The sequence below is a fragment of the Hemiscyllium ocellatum genome, chromosome 1 (assembly GCF_020745735.1).
Source record: "Hemiscyllium ocellatum isolate sHemOce1 chromosome 1, sHemOce1.pat.X.cur, whole genome shotgun sequence".
NCBI classification, from domain to species: domain Eukaryota; kingdom Metazoa; phylum Chordata; class Chondrichthyes; order Orectolobiformes; family Hemiscylliidae; genus Hemiscyllium; species Hemiscyllium ocellatum.
In genome coordinates, this window is record NC_083401.1 from 156,746,795 (window position 1) to 156,770,790 (window position 23,996).

At 41.8% G+C, this 23,996-nt stretch overlaps 1 protein-coding gene across 1 annotated transcript in view; it reads right to left on the reverse strand.

The window, feature by feature from the left end:
• Positions 1-913: 913 nt before the first annotated feature.
• Positions 914-23,996, reverse strand: part of marchf1 (membrane-associated ring finger (C3HC4) 1) — a 176,495-nt gene continuing 153,412 nt past the window's right edge. The window contains exons 5-6 of the mRNA XM_060830186.1: positions 11,010-11,157; positions 914-1,221 (exon numbers count right to left, since the gene is read on the reverse strand). Coding sequence (XP_060686169.1) covers positions 914-1,221; positions 11,010-11,157 — 456 coding nt within the window. The remainder of the gene's footprint in view (positions 1,222-11,009; positions 11,158-23,996) is intronic.

Below are 23,996 nucleotides of genomic sequence, written 5' to 3' on the forward strand. Positions count from 1 at the left end.
ATAATGTTCTGAGGATCCTGGTCTGTGTCCCACCACTGCAATCTGAATTGAATGTTTTTAAAAATCTGGATTAGAAGTCTAATGATGACCATCTTTACCTGGTCTGGTCTACATGTGACTCCAGACCCAAAGCCATGTGGTTGACTCACATCTGCTTTGTGGACAGTAAATGTTGAATGAAAAAAAAATTAAAAAAAAACACTTGAAAGAGGATTTCCTAAAAGCTTTTTGATAGATTTGAATATGATCCCAGATTCCTCATCAACAACATTGTTAAAGCATCACCAGAACTTACTGTCTGAACAGATAAAACAGTGATCCAGTTGCAATTAAACCTTGGCTGATTCTCAAAGAATGCTTCACGTCACTGGCCATTTAGCACATTGAAAATTTAAACCTATCTGAGTACTGATGAGTGAGAAACCAACAAGAAATGTTAACCTTAGCATTCGTCATCACCTCACTGACATACACAGCGCAACACATTTTATTATAAATAATTACCAGCTGAGATGTAATAACCCGAGAGGGTTTAACCACAACTATTACGCTGTTCAAAGACTGGGTTCTCAGGATTAACATTTCAAAATAGACCCCAATTATAGCAAAATATTTTATCGTAAAGGCTGTAAAATTAAAAAGTGCTTCTCTACAAAGTCCTAGTTAAAACATTGCACACGTTCTTAACAATGCTGATAGCATCATTTGCACCATGTCTGGTAGCACACTCACACACACTGAACAGTTCACTCCCCACACAATGACATGTTGCACTTCTGCCAATCACGTCGGTGTGTCCGTAATTCCTGTAGCATTTTGAAAAGGACTACATTTGGTAATCCAACTACTTTGCAGTACATTTCTGAAAAGGAACAGATTTTCAAGAAAACAAGGAGGTCCTCAAACGAACATGTCACACTGGTGCAACTTCAGGAATGCCAACCTGTACCTCTGGTGAGCGCTGTAAGGTTGTTTCTGTCTGTGACACTGGCACAGTTACACTCTCTCTATTTCCAGAGTTTTGACTATTTGAAGTGTTCTTGTCATCCATTTTCTTTTCAATGTCTGGGCAGTTCTGTACAAAGATGACTCGGTTATACGCCTTCAGCCTTCTCCACAACTGAAAGTAGACTTTACACTGCACATACATGAAGACAAGGCCTCCAGTAAATCCAATGGCGACGACAACCAGTTTTGTCCAAAAAGGCCATTCCAGAACACCTTAAAAAAAAATCACGCGTTTACATCACAATTACGTTTACTCCTAATGTTTTTTTTTGTTTAATTCAAAGTTTTCTTTTCAAGCTATCATCAGAAAGAACATCCTACACGCAGAAGCAGTCTGTTGTAACTTCTCCGAGTGAGAAATTGCATAAGGAGAGTGAATGAATGAATGACAATTCAGCTCAGATGTTGAAATGATGTGTCTCTGGCAGAGTTACCAGCTGATCTAGTTTTTGGGACAAAGCCTCGAACTGGGTCACAGATGCAAAGTAATAGTACCAGGGGCCTTTTTATGCAGAAAATTCTGCTTCTTTAACCACAAAAATATCTGGCTTTGAACTCAAATGCTGAGGTAACAAATGGGATGCGCAACTGCTTTTCTCAAGAGCATTGTTATGTCCATCGGGCAACAAATGACCAACCACGGAAGAAGTCAGGAAGGTAACAGTCTTGAATATTGCAAAAAGGAGACTAGAAACTGAAGCATTTTGTCTTGCACTGATCAGACTTAAGATGGAAGAAACAACATTGAAGAAAACAGACATGATTTTATACAAAATTAGAAGAGGATGCAGACTGGTTGGACCATGATATGAAGTTGCAGCAAGAATAATCAATGTTAATTCTCAGAGAGGGAAGTAGAATCTGATTGGTCAGGGTATAGTCATGGAGATGCAGCAGGATTTGGTTGTTTCCGTGACCCCCTTTCCCTGAATAAGTTGCAATATGTACACAAATTCCTTTTGCTTGTGCAAAACAAGGGTCCTAAGTATTTAGATTAGATTAGATTAGATTCCCTACAGTGTGGAAACGGGCCCTTCGGCCCAACAAGTCCACACTGGCCCTCTGAAGAGTAACCCACTAATGCACCTAACACTACGGGCAATTTAGCATGGCCAATCCACCTGACCTGCACATCTTTGGACTGTGGGAGGAAACCGGAGCACCAGAGAAAACTCATGCAGACACGGGGAGAATGTGCAAACTCCACACAGACAGTCACTTGAGGGTGGAATTGAATCTGGGTCCCTGGTGCTGTGTGGCAGCAGTGCTAACCACTGAACCACCATGCCGCTCATTTACGTATTTACATATATTGCTTCCAGCACACACAAATACATCACACTGCAGGCTTGGCTGATCATTGTAAATTAGTTTCTGGTATAAAGCTGAACAGTCAGAAGTATTTAATAGCTGAATTGCATTCAATGATGGATATACTTGTTCTGAGGTTTGCAAGCACAGCACTGTTCATGATGTCTCTTCATTTCAAGTCTGTTTCTTGAGTCCTAGTTCTGGTATCTGCACGGGGAAAATTTTAACTTCTAGTCTCCTTTTTGCAACGCCTAAATTCTGTCCTACCAAGCAGTTAACAAATTACTTTTCTGGATGAACGATGTTGTCAGCCCCCTTGGAGATGAGAGGGTCATAAACTGAATTTGAGGTTGGTGGGCTGGAAGAGAAATTGCATGTGATGCTGTTGAACTGTCTGAGTCAGCTGACAGATCACTTTCAATGGGATGACCCTTCAGCATCAGGGTCCGAAACCTAAATTGGCAAACTTGCTAATTTGGCAGACTCTGACCTGGAAAACTGGTCACCATGTGAACTATGTTTACTCTGGGCAGGAGAGGACAAGATTACAAGAAGCTCACTGACTCTGAGATCAGTTTGGATACAGTTTGGTGGGAGTGTGCTGAGGTGGATTGGTTAGGAGGTCTGTTTTGCTTCTCTGGTATTTTGCCCTAATTGTATTAAACATTATCAGGCCCTTGAGCCCTCCACCTCATTACTCACCCCCTATGTCACCTCCGTGCTCCCATGCTATCTCGTTTTGTTGATTATGTTTCTGGACAGTTTTATTACGAACGCTTATCTGAGGTCTAAGATTTATTATTGAACTGGATCGGCAGGAGTTTCTTTACTCAGGTAAGGCTTATGTTTGTTTTGATTGACAGACATTTTTAGGAGATTGTCATAACTTAGTCATTACTTAATCTGTTTCTTTCAACCTCTATGACCCAGATCTCGACATGGTGAGAATGACAAAGTGATCAGAAATCCGAAGTCCTGTCCCTGAACACGGCATCTCCTACAATCGTACGTGAGGTGGGATTGGGATGGGCCAGGTTTGGCAAATGAGGTTTTGTGGCCTCTGACCCTTTAAATAATCAGCTGCTTGCACTCAGACCTGATTTTGGCATCCTTATAGAGTGAAACTCAAAGGGTGCAGATTCGAGCAGGTCGGCACTTTGTCGAATAGTTTGGATACTCTTCGGAAAAAAGATACTTCTTTGCATTTGGTCCTAGAACATGGAGGAGGTCAGGAATCCTTTATAATTCTTAGAAGTACCACAGAATCACAGAGTTGTTACAGAGCAAGGAAAGGCCATTTGGTTTGATTATTTAAATAGAAATAATTCTCTCTTTGAATGCCTCAATGAAATCTACCTCAACAAACTTCCAGGCAGTGCATTCTACATTAGAAACCCTCACTGTATGATAAAGTTGCTTCTCACACCACATTTACTTCTTTGGTGAATCATTTTAAATCTGCCCTCTCGTTCCCTTACCTGTTTATGAACAGGAATGGTTTCTCCCTTGTTGTTCTATCCAGACTTCTTGAGATTTTGAAATAAGAGTTCTTGAATCATACAGCATGAAAACAGACCCTTTGATCCAACCAGTCCATGCCGACCATAATCCCAAACTATATAAGTCTAACCCTGCCTGCTCCTGGCTTATATCCCTCCAAACCTTTCCTGTTCATGTTCCTATCAAAATGTCTTTTAAACGTTGTAATTGTACTCGCATCAATCAGTTCCTCAGGAGGTTCATTCCACACATGAACCACCTGTTGTGGAAACAAAATCGTCTCATGTCTTTTTAAAAACTCTCTCCTTTCACATTAAAAATGTGCCCCTCCCAGTCTTGAAATTCCCCATCCTTTTTGATCAAATCTCCTCTCCCAGGAAACTTCTCTGTAAGGATCATGACCTTAGCATTACAAAGGGGAAGAGTAGGCAGAGAGCAAACGAACACAAAAAAGAGCTGGCGGCCTGAAGTGCGTATACTTTACTGCAAGGAGTATAGTGGGTAAGGCAGATGAACTTAGGGCTTGGATTGATGCCTGGGAGTATGACATTATTGCGATCACAGAGACTTGGTTGAAAGAAGAAAGCAACTAAATGTTCCAGAATATAAACGTTTCAGACAGGACAGGGAGGGAAGTAAAAAGGGGGAAGGAGTTGCATTGCTGGTCAGGGATGATATCACGGCTGTGCTAAAAGAGGACACTATGGAGGGCTTGAGCAGTGAGGCATTGTGGGTAGAGCTGATAAATAAGAAGGGTGCAGTTACATTGTTGGGGCTGTATTATAGGCCTCCCAACAGTGAGCGTGAGGCAATAGTTCGACGAGGGAAGGGGCCATATTGGACCTGGTACTGGGGAACGTGCCAGGACAAGTGGTATAAGTTGTCGTGGGGCATTTCTTTGGGGATAGTGACCACAATTTTATAAGTTTTAGAATACTAGTAGGAAAAGATGAGTGATCCTAAGGGAAGAGTACTAAATTGAGCCAAGGCCAATTATATCAAAATTCCGCAGGAGTTGGGAAATGTGGATTGGGAGCAGCTATTTGAAGGGAAGTCCACATTTGATATGTGGGAGGCTTTCAAAGATAGGTTAAAGATAGTGCAGGATAGGCATCTCCCTTTGAAACCAAGGGATAGGAAAGGCAAGATTCATGTACCGTGGATGACAGGAGAAATCTTGCAACCTGCCAAGAGGAAAAGGGAAGCGTACATAAGGTCCAGGCAGCTAAGAACAGAACGGGCCCTGGAGGAATATGAGGAGAGTAGGACCAATCTTAAAAGAGGAATAAAGCAGGCTGAAAGGGGAGCAGAATTAAGGAGAATCCCAAGTCCATTTATTCATATATAAGAAGCAAGAGGGTAACCAGAGAAAGGATTGGTCCTCTAAAGGATAAGGAAGGAAGGTTGTGGGTCGAACCTGAGAAAATGGGTGAGATTCTGAATGATTACTTTGCATTAGTGTTCACTGAGGAGAGGGACATGATGAATGTTGAGATTAGAGATAGAAGTTTGTTTACTCTGGATCATGTTGACATAAGGAGGGAAGACGTGTTGGGTGGCTAAAGGATATTAAGGAGGACAAATTCCCAGAATCGGATGGGATCTATCCCAGGTTGCTGAGGGAGGAGAGAGAGCTGGGGCCCTAACAGATATCTTTGTAGCATCCTTAAACACAGGTGAAGTGCTGGAGGACTGGAGGGTTGCTAATGTTGTCCCCCCATACAAGAAGGGTAGTAGGGATATTCCAGGTAACTACAGACCAGTGAGCCTGATGTCAATGGTGGGAAAGTTACTGGAGAAGGTGCTAAGGGATAAAATCTATTTATATTTGGAAAAGAATGGGCTTATCAGTGATAGGCAACATGGTTTTGTGCGAGGCAGCTCGTGCCTCACCAACTTAAGAGAGTTCTTTGAGGAAGTGACCAAGTTGATAGATGAAGGAAGTCTATAGATATCATATACATGTACTTTAGTAAGGCATTTGATCATGTTCCCCATGGTAAACTAATGGAGAAAGTGAAGTCACATGGTGTGCAGGGAGTTCTAGCTAGGTGGATAAAGAACTGGTTGAGCAACAGGAGACAGAGAGTAGTAGTTGAAGGGAGTTTCTCGAACTGGAGAAAGGTGACCAGTGGGGTTCCACAGGGGTCAGTGCTGGGGCCACTGTTGTTTGTAATATACATAAATGATCTGGAAGAGGGCACTGTTGGTATGATCAGCAAGTTTGCAGATGACACAAAGATTGGTGAAGTAGCAGAAAGCATAAGGGTCTGTCAAAGAATACAGGAGAATAGAGATAGACTGGAGAGTTGGGTGGAGAAGTGGCAGATGGAGTTCAATCCAGGCAAATGTGAGGTAATGCATCTTGAAAAGTCTAATTCTAGAATGAACTATATTGTAAATGGAAGAGCCTTGGGAAAAGTTGATGAGCAAAGAGATCTGGGAGCTCGGGTCCATTGTACCCTGAAGGTTGCTGCACAGGTGGATAGAGTGATCAACAAGGCATATGGTATGCTTGCCTTCATCGGACAGAGTATTGAGTATAAGAGCTGGCAGGTCATGTTAAAATTGTACAAGACTTTGGTTTGACCACATTTAGAATACTGTGTACAGTTCTGGTCACCACATTACCAAAAGGATATGGACGCTTTGGAGAGGGTGCAGAGAAGGTTTATGAGGGTGTTGCCTGGTATGGAAGGTGCTTGCCATGAAGAGACGTTGAGTAGGTTAGGATTGCTTTGATTAGAGAAAAGGAGATTGAGGTGGTGGCTGATTGAGGTCTATAAAATCACGAAGGGTATAGACAGGGTGGATAGAGATATGCTTTTTCCCAGGGTGAGGGATTCAATAACCAGACATCACGCGTTCAAGGTGAGAGGTGAAAAGTTTAAGGGGGATGCACGTGGAAACTACTTTACACAGAGGGTGGTAGGTGCCTGGAACGCGTTGCCAGCAGAGGTGGTAGAGGCAGGCACAGTAAATTCATTTAAGGTGCGACTGGACAGATGCGTGAGTAGGTGGGGAGCAGAGGGATACAGGTCCTTAGGAATTGGGTGATTGGTTTAGACAGTGGATTTGGATCGGCTCAGGCTTGGAGGGCCGAAGGGCTTGTTCCTGGGCTGTAAATTTTCTTTGTTCTTTGTTCTCAACTTCTCCAATGTTTTCTCACAACTGAAGGTTCTCATCCCTAGAAACATTCTCATGAACCCCTTCTAGCTACTCACCTACATGTTCCCATGCTTTCTGTGGTATCTTGGGCAGCACACAATACTTCAGCTGAGTTCCAAGTAATGTTTTATAAAGTTTCAGCAAAACCTCCCCAGTCTTATAATCTATGTCATTATTAATAGAGCATATGGTATCCTGGGATTTGTGAACTGCTATTTCCACCACCATTAATTATTCATTAGTAAATCCAGGTCTTTTTGCTCGTGTCCACCCTTAAGAAATGTACCCATTATTTTGTATTGTTCCATGTTCTTTCTTTCAAAAGGTATTACTTTACACTTCTGCAATTGAAATCCATCTTCCTTCTATCCGTCTAACGTTACCAGCTTGTCAACTTCCCTTTGAGATTCAACATTGTAAACTTTGAGGAGAACAATGCTTCCAAAATTTGTATTATCTGCAAACTCTGAATCTGTCTCCAGCACTGCAAGATATAGACAATTAACAAAAATGAGGACAAACAAGTGTCCCAAAACAAATTCCGGGAAATTGCTACCACAAATTTTCTTTGAGCCTGAAAAATACCAGTAAATACTACTCTCTAATCACGCTCCCTGTTATGCTGAGTGGTCACATGACTGTTGGCTGAGCTATTAAATGAATGCTTTGCATCTGTTTTTAAACAAGGAAGTAGATGTTACCCAGACATGGTAACAGAGGAGAAACTAGAAGCATCCAAGATTGATAAGGCAGAGACGTTGAATAAACTATTGATACTTAAGAGTTGAAAATGGACCTAGACAGGATGAGATTCAACAAAGGATATTGAAGGAAATTAAAGTCAAAAGTCCAGAGAAACTAGCTGTAATCTTTAAGACTTACCTGGACATGGTGGGAGTGCAGAGGGTGCTGGGATGGACATGTAGACTGGTGTCAGCTGACTGGAGCATTGCAAATGTTACACCCACGTTCAATAAAGATTGTAAGAAAAAGCCGAACAATTACAAAGCAGTCAATTTAACTTTATTAATGGGGACATTTCCAGAAACAATAAATTTGTGATAGAACTACTAGTCAGATGGACAAATGTAAGCTGCTTTGGAAGAGCCAGCATGGATTTCTTAAGGAAAACCAATGTTTAACTAACTTCCAAGAGTCTTTGAAGAGGTAACGGAGAGAGTTGAGGAGGTTAATGTGGTTGATATGATGAACATGGACTTCCAAAAGACATCCAATGTAGTGTGTGACAAATGTGACAATGGGATCATTTGGCAACTTAGATATAAAATTGGCTAAGCGATAGGAAACAGAGAGTAGCAGTTCATGGGTATTTTTCATGCTAGAGGAACATTTGTCATAGCAATTCCCAGGAATCTTGCTCCTCTTTACTATCTATGGTCCTGCAGATACTTTGGAATGTCCTATGAAAAAAACTGCCAGTCCTTTTTACAAAAGACCTCAGCTTCTTTTATTTGCTTCTCACTTCCCTTCTGAACAGTGTATTTCCTGCTTGATTTTCAATTATATTTCCGAGCTGATACCCATCAAAAGTGCACTGCTATTACTTTATCTTAATTTCTATCTCCTTTTTCATCCATGGATTTGTCAGCAATACCTTTTCCCCTTCAGAAAACTTACCTGATTGGATTCAAGCCATCTCTTTTTTGAAGGTAGCCTACTATTCAGATCCAGTTTTCCCTCACAATATTTGGCTCCAGCCATTGTGTCCAGGCTCCATTCTTGTCCCATTGCAATCAGCTGTCCTCCCGTTAATTCTTCTTACCCTGGATTGCTCATTATCCTTTTCTCCTGCCCTTCTAACCCTGCCACCTGATTGCTCTTTCACTGACCCTTGGTCTAGTTGGTCCACCTTGTTCCCAAGAACTAAATCTAGCAGTGACTTCTTTATTGGATAGAACACAAACCACTCTGGAAAATCCTCCTGAATATAATCTAAGTTTTGCTGCCTTACACTGTGCGAGTCTATGTTTGCTTAATTAAAGTCCCCATTATAACTATGATATAATGCTTGCAGCTCTTTAATTTATTTGCAAATTTGTTTCTAGACATTCTTTCCAGTTTCTGGTGTTTATTTTAGTTCTAGCTAAATTAATTCTGGCCTTAAGCCCTCTGAGGCAGCCTCCTCCTCCAATATTGCAATGCTCTCTTTAACCAGTTTTGCTATCGCTTTTCCTTTCCTTTTCTCTTCTGTCATCTTTAAATGCCTCTGGAGGCACCCTGCTTCTACAAAGATTAGATTAGATTCCTTACAGTGTGGAAACAGGCCCTTCAGCCCAACAAGTCCTCACCAACCCTTCGAAGAGTAACCTACCCAGACCAATTTCTCTCTGACTAATGCACCTAACACAATGGGTAATTTAGTATGCCCATTGTGTTAGGTGCATTCCTGAAGAAGGGCTTATGCCCGAAATGTCGAATCTCCTGTTCCTTGGATGCTGCCTGACCTGCTGCGCTTTTCCAGCAACACATTTTCAGCAATTTAATATGGCCAAGTCACCTGACCCACACATTTTTGGACTATGGGAGGAAACTGGAGCACCCGGAGGAAACCCACGCAGACACGGAGAGAACGTGAAAACTCCACACAGACAGTCACCCGAGGCTGGAATCGATCCTGGGACCCTGGTGCTGTGAGGCAGCAGTGCTAACCACTGAGCCACCGTGCCGCCCAAGATCTGGCCTATTGTGGTTACTGGCAATGTATAAACAGAGTAACCTCGAATTGACATGTTGAAATTTACTCCAGGCAATGGGTGTCTAGTCTGTTGGCAGGAGAAACAATAAGAGTTTCGTGTTTTTTTTCTTTTGGGAACGCCTAATGAATTAAGTGTCAGATAAAGATTCCAAGGATGGAAATATCAAACCCGCAAAGCTGCAGGCAGAGACTGGAGGGATTTCACTAATGGCAACACCAGTAGTGAAGCATTTGCAGCTGCCAGCAATGGATCCGCCCCCCCCACCCCCCTCACCCCAGCCCCAAAATCAGTGAGGCAACCTAAGGCAAAAGTCAGTGAAGATGGAGGAGATATTGATGGGAGAGCAGGAAGAGAGGGGTCTAAAGGCAGATGAGTGGTTCTTCGTATAAGCACAACTCTCATTGCCCATCACTACCACCCTCTAGCCTTGAAGTAAGTGAATAGTCCTTACATCTGTTACAGCCAGCACATTTAGACTGCCCCATTAATAAAATACTCATTGAAAACTAAAAATGAGAGAAATTGGTTTTAATTGATATTTCAAGTCCATTTCATTTAGTTATAATCTTTCTGTTTATTGCAAACAGTGTCACTCCATCAGTAAATAATTGATAGCTATCCTCTGTTGGTCTATTTAAACATTCAAAATGGATTTCTATGTACCATTTGAATAAATACTTTTCTCTATGAATCTTAGTTTTAGACAGAATATACAAAGCAAAACTTCCTCGTTATGGTTGCAAGTGAAGTTCGCTCTGAATGTGGGCGCAAAATAATCTGGTATCTTTTCAGTTGCTGGAATGGGGTATGTCACCAGAGAGATCAGTGGTTGAGGATTATTTGAAAAGCAAAGCTGGGATACAAATTCAGGTTCGGGGCACCTAGACTATTTGAGAACTTTCTGTATCTTTGCACAATCCGCTCTCATCAATCTATTAAAACACTGGAGCTCCACGTTTGCAAAGAGCCCCGCATTTAGTTTGAGCTCCTTGGTTACTTTGCCCCTGTTGGGTTGCAAATCCATAACTTTGAATAATTTTGTTCTAGTGCAACATGAATGGCACATAAACACCTGGAAGTAATTTGTTCTTGTATCACACAAAATCAGTGTAAGGACATCAGACACACTTCCAAAACATGATAACTGAATTGATAATTTCTGAGTTGCATCTCACACATTAGGAGATCATCTCAGGCAATGTTTTACGATTTCCTGCTACGCAGACCAGCAGCTTTGATTCCCCAACACCACTGCAAATCTGATCAGCTATCCCTCCATTCCTAAAGATAGAAACTTATTCTTACCATTGTCATTACCCTGTTTGATCTCCTCTGCTGTTCGGTCTATCAGGACATACAAGGACCACACAACACACGTGATAGCCACAATGTGGAAGGTGACGGAGCAGACAATCTTCCTTCTCTCACTTGTTGACATCTGCAGCTTTTCCCACTGGGAGAAACAGAAGATAGAGGAAGACAGAAAAATTAATCTTGTGGTTAAAGATAACTTTCTGACTATGCAGTGCAAAGCATCAGAATTACTGGAAAGGTGGAATGAAGGCTACTAAAGTGCAGAGTTGTCGAACAAATGGCCCATGATCCATACGGGGTTCCTATGTGGCGACCAAGCCACTCTGCCAAATACAGAGAAATGTGACTGCATTTTGAAGAGACCTACTCTTCTAGAGGCTGGCTCTCTCTTGTATTTGCTGCTGTTAGACTCACGAGTAAGAGAAACAGATTGTGATTGGAGTTGCAGCGAGCAGCACGATTTAGATTTTTTTAGATTAGATTCCCTACAGTGTGGAAACAGGCCCTTCAGCCCAACAAGTCCACACCGATCCTCCGAAGAGTAACCCACCCAGCCCCATTTCCCTCTGACTAATGCACTGAACAATATGGTAATTTAGCATGGCCAATTCACCCTGTCCTGCACGTCTTTGGACTGTGGGAGGAAACCAGAGCACCCGAAGGAAACCCATGCAGACACGGGGAGAATGTGCAAACTCCACACAGAGAGTTGCCCAAGGCCTGGGGCTCTGGTGCTGTGAGGCAGCAGTGCTAACCACTGAACCACCATGAGTGCTGTCACTCAGCCCAAGGCTGGAAGTCACGGCGGTGAGTCTCTCAGACACAGACTGCAAGGTTTCCAAGGAGATAGGAGCTTCACGAGGAGGGGGAGTGAGTGTCAGACTGGGTGTGAGACTGGGCAAATGGGGTGTGTGGTAAGAGCGAGTGATGGAGGGTGGATGGGTGGTGAGTGAGTGAGTCATGGCAGTGAGTTTGTGAGTGGCTGACTGACTGGGTGAGTGGGACAGAGCAAGACACACACACACACACCTTTCCTCTTCCTCACTCTCCCTCCATCCACCACAGAGGTCTATCCACAAAGCAGGCTAAGAGGAGAAATCACCATGTTGAAAGCTAACCACTTTCAACTCTGACTTTCAAGTGACCAGCTCAGAGTGTTCCAGCAATTGTGAATCAAGGTCAGCGTTAGTTAAAAATACCACCTTAGCTCTGTCACCTAGTCTTTTGTTTCTCTAGCTCTCCTTCTTGATTAAAAAGACAAAAAAAAAAGTTTTATTAGTTAGTTGTGCTGCACCACACTTTTTAATGGTCATTTTCATCACAGCTGTAGCTACAGGGAAAGCCATGGAGGTTGGGGATTGGAGGAGAGCAGAACCTGCCTGTCAAAGAGAAAAGAGACCTTCTGCACAAAAGAGGGCAGTAGCTGTGGTTGCTACAGCTAGGCAGGACTTAATTGACAACAGATTCCAATTTTCAGACAAATTCAGCTTTTGCTTGTTTTTTTGTTTCTGCTATTGCTGAATAAAACTGAAGCAATGGAAGGCTTGCCTGAATGTGACGGTCCCACATCGAACAATGAGAAGATGCTGGTCTACCCTGGGCATTAGGGGGAAGGGTTGCACTGACCTTGCTAAGTTCAAAGTCGGATGTGTCAAAGGACAGGTCCCCCTGTATGATTTGTTGCAAAATCATACCTGTGCACCGTGAGAAATATTGATTTGTGGTTGCTGTGTCAGTACCAGGACAATGAGGGGCAACATCAGGTTGCCAAGGTGAAGGGCCGAGGTTCAATTATGGCACCAGTGCTAGGAATGTTGGGATATCCCAGTAATGGGGAGAATTAATGCCCTCAACGAGTGGAGAACAAAACGAGTGTGATGCCATAGTTAATTACGTGAGTTTGTGATGATAGGCTGAGTGAGTTTTCTCAGACTAACCGAGTGAGAACCTCTGTAACACTTAATAAAAATGACAATTAGCTACATTCCTAGTAAAATTCAGCCCATGGTATCTGCTGTTAGGTGTTCCTTTACAAATTTAAGTGTTTGTGTGACTAGAAGTCTGTCAATTTTGTAAATGTTTTGCCATTTAATTTGTATAAACAAATTTTCATTAATGTAGAATACAATACCTGTAGGGTTATTCATAGTAAACCATCCAAGCGCATACATTTACAGTGAAATAATTGGCATGTAAGACCTGAGTGATCAAGGCACAGCAATTATATCTACCTACTGATTCAATCAAATCAAGAAACAATGTGATGGACAGTGAAAGGACTGAGAGGAAAGTATAAATTCAAGTGGGTGAATTGAATGTCAAAACTACAAGAAAACTTAAATGGGAAAGAAAGATTCCATTTCTGTGAAAGAGGGAGACACAGAACGGGAAAGTTAAAAAATATAAAATTTAACATTTAGAAGTATTTTGCAATTAATGCTGAAGAAATTCAAATCCAGAATTGTAAAAGTTAATTTTCAGATGCCAGAGGTTGATTTGACATTAATTAACAATTATCATAGCAATAGCATGACATTCTCTAAATTTCAATACTGAGCCAGACAGCTGAGGTGCCATTTCTAGGAACCTAATGATGGAGTGAAGCAACACTGAATGTAACTTTGAGTTTGAGTTGAACTGTCATGTGCTCCTCATCTGAAACATTGTGCATTTATGCTTAAATGATAGATGATATCAATAGGACCACAATCATTTTAACAAATCTTTCATATGTTAGAGTTGATCTTTCTCTGCGCCATCTCTGTCGCTGTAATACTATGTTCTGCATTCTGCTCTATTACCCCAGTGTACTTATTTCAGGTATGATTTGTCTGGCTAGCACGCAAAACAATATTTTTCACATGTGACAATAATTAATCAAATTCAAATGAAAACATTTTGCCTGTGAAATGTTAATTTTCTTTTAACAGAATCCAGACAGTGTGGAAACAGGCCCTTCGGCCCAACAGGTCCACGCTGACCCTCCGAAGAGCAACCCACCCAGACCCATTCCCCTGCCCCATTATCCTATATTTACCCCAGACTAAAGCACCTAATCTACATATCCCGGAACACTACGGGCAATTTAGCACGGCCAATTCACCTGACCTGCACATCTTTGGATTGTGGGAGGAAACCAGAGCACCCGGAGGAAACCCACGCAGACACAGGGAGAACATGCAAACTCTACACATACAGTCACCTGAGGCTGGAATTGAACCCAGGTCCCTGGCGCTGTGAGGCAGCAGTGCTAACCGCGTGCCGCCCAATTGCAATGCGTTAAAACCGGTTCAATGCAACAGCCAGCAGCCTCATGTCTTTTAAATTGACAAAATTATTTCAAAATGATATTGGGGGACAGATTTTTATAGTTAAGACAGATGTCAGGAGTTGCGATTCTCCCCAACTCTATTAACCAGGTCTTGATCCTGGACCAATCTATTTTCCCCAGCGAAGTGAGCATGGGCTGGAGATGAGTCAAAATGCGAGGCGCGAGAACAGAGTAGGTCAGGCAACATCTGAGGAGCAGAAGAGTCGACGCTTTGGGGATCAGCCCTTCATCAGGTAGGTAGGTAGGTAGGTAGGTAGGGGTGTGTGTGTGTGTGTGTGTGTGTGTGTGTGTGTGTGTGTGTATATATAGATATATAGGAGGCTTGGGGTGGGGCTTGGGGAAGGGGAGAGGTAGCTGAAGGTGATAGGTGGCTACAGGTGGGAGGTTGATTGTGATAGGTCGGTGGGGAGAGTGGAGTGGACAGGTGGGAAGGGCCTTCTGCTCTGTGGAGGTGGCAACGTTCCCAAAGATGAGGCAGGACAATGTTGATTAAGATGGTTTTGAAGCCTTTCTTCTTAATTAAGAACATGAATGTTTGAAAGAATAGATCCAGCAAATTAAAGGGCATCAATTTTATGCCTCCACACACTCATATTCCTTCACCACGAGCCCTTCAAATACACAGCTAAGTGTTCACTTTTGGCCCATTAATAGCATCCTGCATTCCTTCAGATATTCAGAAAAGTGTAAAAATAATAAAAAGCTGAATAAGTCATCAGGAAGAACTCAATATAATCTTAACCTGTACCAATTCACACTATGGGTGACGTCGATATACTTCAAATTGCAGAATTCCCAATGATTGATAAAGCAGGAAACACGCTTTTCTATTCTTTTGAAAATTAACAGTCAGTTGTATATCAGAATACAGTCAAATTTGTGGACAACATAAAAATAGGCAGTATGCAAATTTCAATGAGAAAATAAGAACCTGACAAATAGATACAGATAGTTTATGAGAGTGGGCAGATGGAGTTTAATGTGGATAAGTGTGTGGTCATGGATTTTCGTGGAAAAAATTGGGAAGACGACCTATTATCTAAATGGGGAAAGACTATGGGGTGCTCCGGTGCAGAGGGATCAGGGTGTCCTCATTCAGGAGTCACAGAAAACTAGCCCTGCAGGTACAGTAGGTAATAAGGAAAGCAAATGGCATGTTGGCTTTTATAGCTAAAGGAATAGAATATAAAAGTAAGGAAGTGTTGTTGCAACTGTACAAGGTGAGACCGCACCTGGAGTACTGTGCATAGTTTTAGAACATAGAACATACAACATTACAGAACAGTACAGGCCCTTCGGCCCTTGGTGTTGTGCTGACCTGTGGAACCAATCTGAAGCCCATCTAACCTACACTATTCCATTTTCATCCATATGTCTATCCAATGACCATTTAAATGCCCTAAAAGTTGGCGAATCTACTACTGTTACAGGCAGTGCGTTCCATGCCCCTACTACTCTCTGAGTAAAGAAACTACCTCTGACATCTGTTCTAAATCTACCACACATCAATTTAAAGCTAGGTTTTGGTCCCTTATTTGAGGAAAGATGGATTGGCATTGGAGGCAGTTCCGAGGAGGTTTGTCATAAGTAGAGATTGGACAGTTTAGGCCTATATTCTCTGGCATTTAGAAGAATGAGGGGAGATCAAATTGAGGTATTCAAGATGATAAAAAGTATGAATAAATTAGACATATAGAGAATGGTTCCTCTTGTGGACCATTCTAGGAGAAAAGGGCATAGTCTTAGGATAAGGGTAACAAACTTAAAACAGCATTCAGGAGAAATTACATCTCCCAAAGAGTTGTGGATCTATGGAATTCGCTTTCCCAAAAGTCTGGTGCTTGCTGGGACAGTGAGTAAATTTAAGGAGGAGTTAGACAGATTTTTAGTTGGTGATGGGTTGAAGACCTCAACGGTTTCCTCATTTCCCCTTCCCCACCTCACCCTAGTTCCAAACTTCCAGCTCAGCACTGTCCCCTTGACTTGTCCTACCTGCCTATCTTCTTTTCGAACTATCCACTCCACCCTCCTCCTCAACCTATCACCTTAATCCCCTCCCCCCACTCTCCTATTGTACTCTATGCTACTTTCTCCCCACCCCCACCCTCCTCTCACTTATCTCTCCACCATCCAGGCTCTCTGCCTGTATTCCTGATGAAGGGCTTTTGCCTGAAACGTCGATTTTACTGCTCCTCGGATGCTGCCTGAACTTGCTGTGTTTTTCCAGCACCACTCTGATCTAGACTTTGGTTTCCAGCATCTGCAGTCCTTGTTTTTACCCTGATGGGTTGAAGAGTTATGGGGAGAAGGCAGGAAAATGGGGGTGAGGAGCCTATCAACCATGACCGAATGGCAGAGCAGACTCGATGGGCCGACTGGCCTAATTCTGCTCCTTTATCTTATCAAACTATGAACCAGGAGGACTTTCTAATTGTTGGGGGTGTTCATGAAAATCATGGGCATCCAAAATGGCCATCTAAAATTAATGCTGGCAACTTTAAAAAAAAACAGGGCAGCTGAGAGTGACTTAGCCATGCTGATGAGATTCCTGGTGCCAGGAATGGATGTGGGATTTCCAGATCCAGTTTGTGCTGGTTCCCACCTCCGTTCCGTCCCTGTCGGGTTGATGAAAATCTGTCTCATGTGCTATTACATTTTGTGTATGATTCACTCACAATTCACTCAACGCGATATGGTTCTGAACAGTCCCTACTAAAATATCAAAAACGTGGAGCCAAACATTAATAGACTTGCACCTCACACCAAAAACATAAGGGTCAATTGATTGACATTGTCAATACACTGTTCTATTATTTGTGAAATTCTTCTTACAGACCAAAAGAGTCGTATTTTCCATTTGTCTCAGTGAGAATGAAACCCAATTTATAATCTGATGTTTACAAGATGATTTTACTTTTGTTAAGGGGAACAGTAAATGCCATTTCCATTACGAGCAAGTCATTCTCTCAAGCTGGAGAGATAATCGGAAAAAGAAGGGAGACAGTTAATCCAAATCAGATAAAACAAAACTAAAAAGGAAACCTAATTCTGAGGGACAAATCTAAGTAAGAAATGTCATGTAAAGCAAGTACTTCTGTTGCTAGGCAACAGCATCCACCATTACACATCTGCTGAAACCCTAGGTACAATTGACGTCAAACACTATGTCGAATCTTTGTTTTCACAGTATTGCAAGACTAATTTTACAGTAATTCTTTTCAGTCTTTTAAGTCTCCTTATATATGGACATTTAACCTGCTCTCCAGATGTCTGTTGGCATCAGAAATAGTTATAATGGAGTAGGGCTGGTTTCACACTTTCTATATGTCCCTAGGGGTCACTGACAGATTGGGATCTCATCGTCAATGGAATTGTTGGCTCAAACACAGTACTGTTATCATTAATATGCTTTGGAATTTTGTTTCAATTTAGAGTAGCAAGGTCATATAAAAGATGTTTTTTATTAAACTTTATAGTCCATGACCTCAGACACTTCTCAAAAGCACTGATATAACATGAAGATGATTGCCAACATTTCTTATGACAACATCCCCAGCCAATAGCAGAGCTGCAACTGTCCAATTCCATTAATTATTCCTCACCTCTCCCAGTGCACCTACATATCTTGGAATCTCTATTCTTTTACAGCCCCTGTGGCAATACTGTATTAATATCACTCATGTTGAATTGAGGAGAAATTTTATGCTGTTAGACCACATCTTCTGGGAGTTCAGCTGACAGTTTCTAAAATACCGCACTTTAAATTATCAGACCTCACAGAGAAAACACAATTTATCCTTCCTGTTGGGTTGCTCTGCTTCTCCCAGCTAAAATATAAACCAAATGGAGAAAGGAAATAATCATGGGGAAAGAGATGCAAGGATAAAGCAAAATATAAAAAGTATGAACATCCTGGATGAAATAATACCAAAATGAAGAAAATATTTTGTTCCTGTAAAGTAATATTTTAATTTTAACAGATTTCTCAAAGCATTACTCACTCCTAAAGCCAAAAGTAAAAACGGTCTCTCTTTCTGTGACTAGTTCTCCGTGCGTTTTGTTAATTTGTTCTATTGCTCACTTTATATTCCCTTCAATCTCTCTCTATGGTTTTGGCAAATTTTACCTCACCATGTTGAAAATCACACAGCACCAGGTTATAGTCCAACAGGTTTATTTGGAAGCACTAGCTTTCGGAGCGCTGCTCCTTCATCAGGTGGTTGTGGAGTATAAGATCATAAGACACAGAATTTATAGCAAAAGTTTACAGTGCGATGCAACTGAATTATATATTGAAAATCACCTGGATTGTTTAAGCCTCTCAATTTATAAAATGAACATGCTGGTTTCAATTCTTTCATATGAAAATCCCGGAACTTTATTGTAAAAGTTACATTCCCAAATAGAAGCATACCAGATCAGATAATGCATTGAAGGTGTGAGGTTAAAGTCTGTCTGTGTCCCAATGTTCAGACTGATTCTATTTCTTAAAAAAAAGGATTTACAGAATCTTACATGGATTAATGCAGCTTTTGAGCAAAATAAAATGTAATTCTGCAAGTACAAGTTCACCCCACAAACATATGTGAGTGTGCATACAAGTGGGTATATGTTTGGGGGAGGGGGGGGGGGGGGCGGCGGTGGAGAGAGGGTTGAGTGTCTATGAGAGAGTGTGTGCCTGCGTACATAAGTGAGTGTAAAGGGGTATATGTCTGTGAGAGGGTGCATGTGTGGGGGGTGTGTACGTGTGAGCATATGAGACACAGTCAGCGTGAGTGTGTGTATGGGGGGAATGTGTGTGTGGCGGGCATGTGTGTGGGTGGGTGGGGGTGTGTAGTGCAGTGGGGTCACCTGTAGTGTGACATGAACCTAAGGTCCCGGTTGAGGCCCTCCCCATGGGTACCAAACTTGGCTATCATCCTCTGCTCTGCCACGTTGCGTTGCTGCCTGTCCCGAAGTCCGCCTTGGAGGATGGTCACCCGAACGTCCCGGACCGCTGAAGCATTCTTCGACTATGAGGGAAGACTCCTGCCTGGTGATTGTTGTGTGGTGCCCATTCATCCACTGCCGTGGCCTCTGCTTGCTCTTGATCTCCTGTAGTCCCGTGAAATAAAGTCCCAGCCTTTCTTTATAACTCAAGCCCTCCATTCCCAGCAACATCTGGGTAAAGCTTTTCTGAAACCTCTTCAGTTTAATAATATCCTTCATATAACAGGGTGACCAGAACTGCATACAGTACTCCAGAAGAGGTGCTGCCAACATCCCCTACAACCTTCGTCCTACGTCCCAACTTCTATACTGAAAAGTCTGAGCAATGAAGGCAGATGTGATAAATGTTTTCTTAACCACCCCGTCTTACCTGTGACGCAAATTTCAAAACATTTACGTACCTGAATCCCTCGGTGTTCAACAACACTACCCATTAATTATACAAGTCCTGTCCCTGTTTACATTATCAAAATGCAATACCTCGCATTTATCCAAACTAAACTCCATCTGCCACTCCTCAGCCCACTGACCCAATTGATCAAGACCTCTCTGACCTCTTAGCTAACCTACTTCACTGTCCACTATACCAGCAATCATGCCTCCCATATCCTAATCTGAATCATTTATATAAATGCCAAACTAAAATGGATCCAGTACATTGTGGAACACTGCTGGTCACAGGCTTCCAGTCTGAAAGACAATCCTTCACCATTTCTCTGTCTCCTACCATAAGGCGGCTACTCACTCTGTGACTTTGTCTTTTCCTCCATCTTTATTTTGGTAGGCTTTCACTGTATACCAAGACTGCATATTTTTTCATTGATTCACTAAATCGATACCTTTTAGATTTTTTTAAAGCCTTGGTCATATTGCGAGATAAAAGCCAAAAGTTGGTATTTCAGGCCTGACAACAAGGAGGGGATGGGATCCTGGGAATTTGAGGTCTTTCCAGAAGGGTGAACTAAACAGGAACAGGATCTAATCTGGGACCGAATATTCAAATCCTGGTCGACTCCTTGTGAGCTCCTGCGTGCAGATCTAAATTTTCTACTTCCTACAATCGTTCTACAATCTTCGAATTTAATGGCAAACTTTTAAAAATTAATAATAACGATGTTTTATACCTGTGTTTTTGTTTTTGCTGCTGCTTACCTATTCTTTGCTTAAGCATGTTACTTAGCTCTGTGATCTGCCTGTATTACTTGCAAGACAAAGCTTTTCACTGTGTCTGGTACATGTGACAATAAATTCAGTTCAATTCAATTCAATTGTGCCCTGAGCTGGTCGGTCTTAAACTCTCAATCCCATTTTCCTGGCATGGAGTGTTAAATGTATAGAGGGTGAGCATGACGCTAACAGGGAGGTTTGAGTATCCATAGGGTAGAGATTTTGAGAGAGGGAAGTGGAAGTTGTGGTGCGAAGTTTGAATGAGAAGAATGTCCCAACAGTCAGCATCACGGTGGAGCATGCTGGGAAGTGTGCAATGACAGTCAGTTCTTGTTGAAAGAAAAACCATACAATGGATCCATCAGCATGGATCAATTAGGACAGGAAACATCCTAGACACTGATTCGCCCGACCCTTTAGCTTTTAGAAACAGGAAGAGTAGTGTTTGATGGAAATGCCAGTGCTGCAATTTGGTGAGTCTACATCCCCTCCCATCTGGTCAGGGGCAGCTGGTGGGCCTGAAAAGTCAGGTTTGAAGGTGAGACAACAGAACTTGGAGGGACAATAAATTACAGAGAAAGTCAGGGGCTGAGACTTGAAGTTTACAACGGTGGAGAGCTTTGGGCACTCTTTAAGTTGAAAGAAAGAGAGAGCAGAGCTAACATCCAGAGCAGGAATAAATGCAGCAGGTACAGTCGGTGCAGTTATTACGGTCCTATAAAGTGTGGCTAATGTGAAAAAAAAGAGAGATTTAACAGAGGAGGGAATGGGGCATTATGATATCGCAAATCATTTTTAAACTGTTTTCCAACAGTCATGGCAAACAGTTTGTGAAAGCTGTACACAGTCCTTGGTGTGACATTGTAATATTTCAGGATTGTAAACATGCCATTACACAGGAGGTCTCCGAGTAGAGTTAGGGGAATATTATACCATCGCGACAATAAAGTTCAAGGTTTATTTTGAGATAACAGCTCATAAGTGAGAAAACGCCATCTAGTGGTTAGTACACTTTACAACATAATGAACACTAATCCTCTTCAATTTAATTGGAAAGGATCTTTTGTTATATTATAGTCAGGATCAGAGTTTGCTTTTTGCATGAGCACAGACCTAGATTTATGGCAAAAAAAATCCATAAAATATTTCATGAAATATTTGGGTTTTAGAAATCTGGCAATGGAGAGCAGCAAAGATGATCTATTGCTGCGTGTTACGGACTGCAATTATTACTTTTTCCATGCATTGTTATATGGAGAGAGTCGTTGAAACCAGTTAAACATTTAGCACCTATGTTAGAAGGATTGAAATGTTGCATAAGTGGGCTGATGTCTTAGAGTCATCCAATATTTAGAATACATGTACATGGAATGTGGGTGTAGAGGCTACACCAGCATTTATTGCCCACATCAAATTGCCCAGAGGGAAGTTAAACATCAAGCACATTGCTTTGTATCTACAGTCACATGTAGGTTTGACCCAATGAGGACGGCAGATTGCCTTTTCTAAACAAACTAGATTGGTTACATTTCAGCTAGTTCTAATTCCAGACTTCTATTAAATTCAAAATTCACCATTTGCCATGGTGGGATTATAACCCATGTACCCAGAAAATGAACCTGGATTGGTAGCCCCAAGTGACATTACCATTAAACCACCATGTGAACGAGGGCTTGGAGTTCAGCACTACAACTCTGAATGCCAGATGTCTCAGTCGTTATCATCACAGAACTTCCAAACGAGGGGAGCAAATCCAGTTGATCATTCCGTCAAACTATTGTGGAGATTACCAGTGTGTTGTTCCATTCCAATAGCATCCTCACCTGTAAGTTAAGCTGACTTCTAGGTTTGTTTTTCTGTCAACGCTACAGGAAACCATACAGACAACAATCTAGGTTACCTGACATTAGGTGAGAAATCAATGGTACAGTATAACCTGAAGGGTCTTTGATCGCAGTGATTTCACAGGGGCTTTCCATTGTGCTTTATTGACATGAGGTGTTGTGGAATCTTCACTGTGTCTCTTACAATATCAATATATCTTTTCTGGTGGTCAGAAGCTAAAACTGAGTGCAGTACTTCAGATGGCATTTAACCAAGATTGTATACAACTGAAGCATAATTAATTTTATATTTTAAATCGCGAGGTAAAGCCCGCATCTTGCATTGTTTTGGTTAATTTTTCTATCCATTCACCAATTTCAAACCTCTGACCTGTTCTTGCAGCCACTGTATTTATAGTGCTAATCCCAGTTCAGTTTCTGGTAAATGGTAACAAAAGGATGTTGGCGATCCAATGGTAGGAATGGCATTGAAAGTAAACTGGGAGAAAGTCATTGCCTGCATTTGTGCAGAGCTAATATTAGTTGTGTCTTATTAGCCTAAGCGCGGATATTGTCCAAGCGTTTCTGCACATGGACACAGGATAGCTCAGTTTCTTAGGAATGTAAACATTGTGCTATCATCAACTTTTGATCTAACGATGGAGGGAAGGCGTTTGATGAAACAGGTGGGGATTTTGGACCAGGACACAATACTGAGAAACTCCTGAACACATATCTTGGGACTGAGATGACATTTCTCCAACAACTGTAACTTGCTTCCTACTTAATATCGAATTCTGACCATAGGGTTACCTGCAATTTTGTGCGCTTTGATTTTTGCTTTTACTCCTTTCCAAAAATCTTATCAAATACCTTCTGGGTAATCCAAGATGGAGGACGGGAAAAATTTCTGGCTGTAACAGCTGCTCCTTGTTTTTTAAGATGTTGGAGGTGATTTCCTCAAATTCCAGGGAGCAGCAATTCCTGTTTGATACGCTGTTGTATTGTTTTGGAACTTTGGGGAAAATGTCAAAACAACAGCAGTTTAAAAGGGAGAAGAGCAGACAGAGGAAGCACATGGTGAGGACAGTGCAGGAGAGAGAGAGAGAGAGAGAATCTGCACAGTTACTGCCTTTGCTGTTTGAATTTGTGTATCGCTGGACATCGGAGTGCTTCTGGGAAAATTAACAAACAGTGAATTTCACAACTAATCTTGGAGGAACTGTTGGGTGAAGTTCACAGCACAGAATCAGGTAAGTTAATTGTTGTTTTAAGTCTGTCCAAGAGAAAGGCTGTATTAGTGAGTATAGTGGGTTCTTTCTTGATTATATGTTTTTGGAGATAAGTCTCTTGATTAAACTTAAAATATAAGCCATAGCTATTAATTTAACCTGGGGCATTGTTTGTAGAGGAATAAGACGGTGTTATTTAATTGGGGAAGAGGAAACTATGATGCGATTAGACATGAGTTAGGAAGCATGGACTGGGAGCAATTGTTCCATGGTAAAGGCATTATAGACATGTGGAGACTGTTTAAGGAATAGTTGTTGCCAGTGATGAATAAATATGTCCCTCTGAAACAAACAAGAAGTGGTAAGATAAAGGAACCTTGGATGACGAGAGCAGTGGAGCTTTTCGTCAAAAGGAAGAAGGTAGCTTACATAAGGT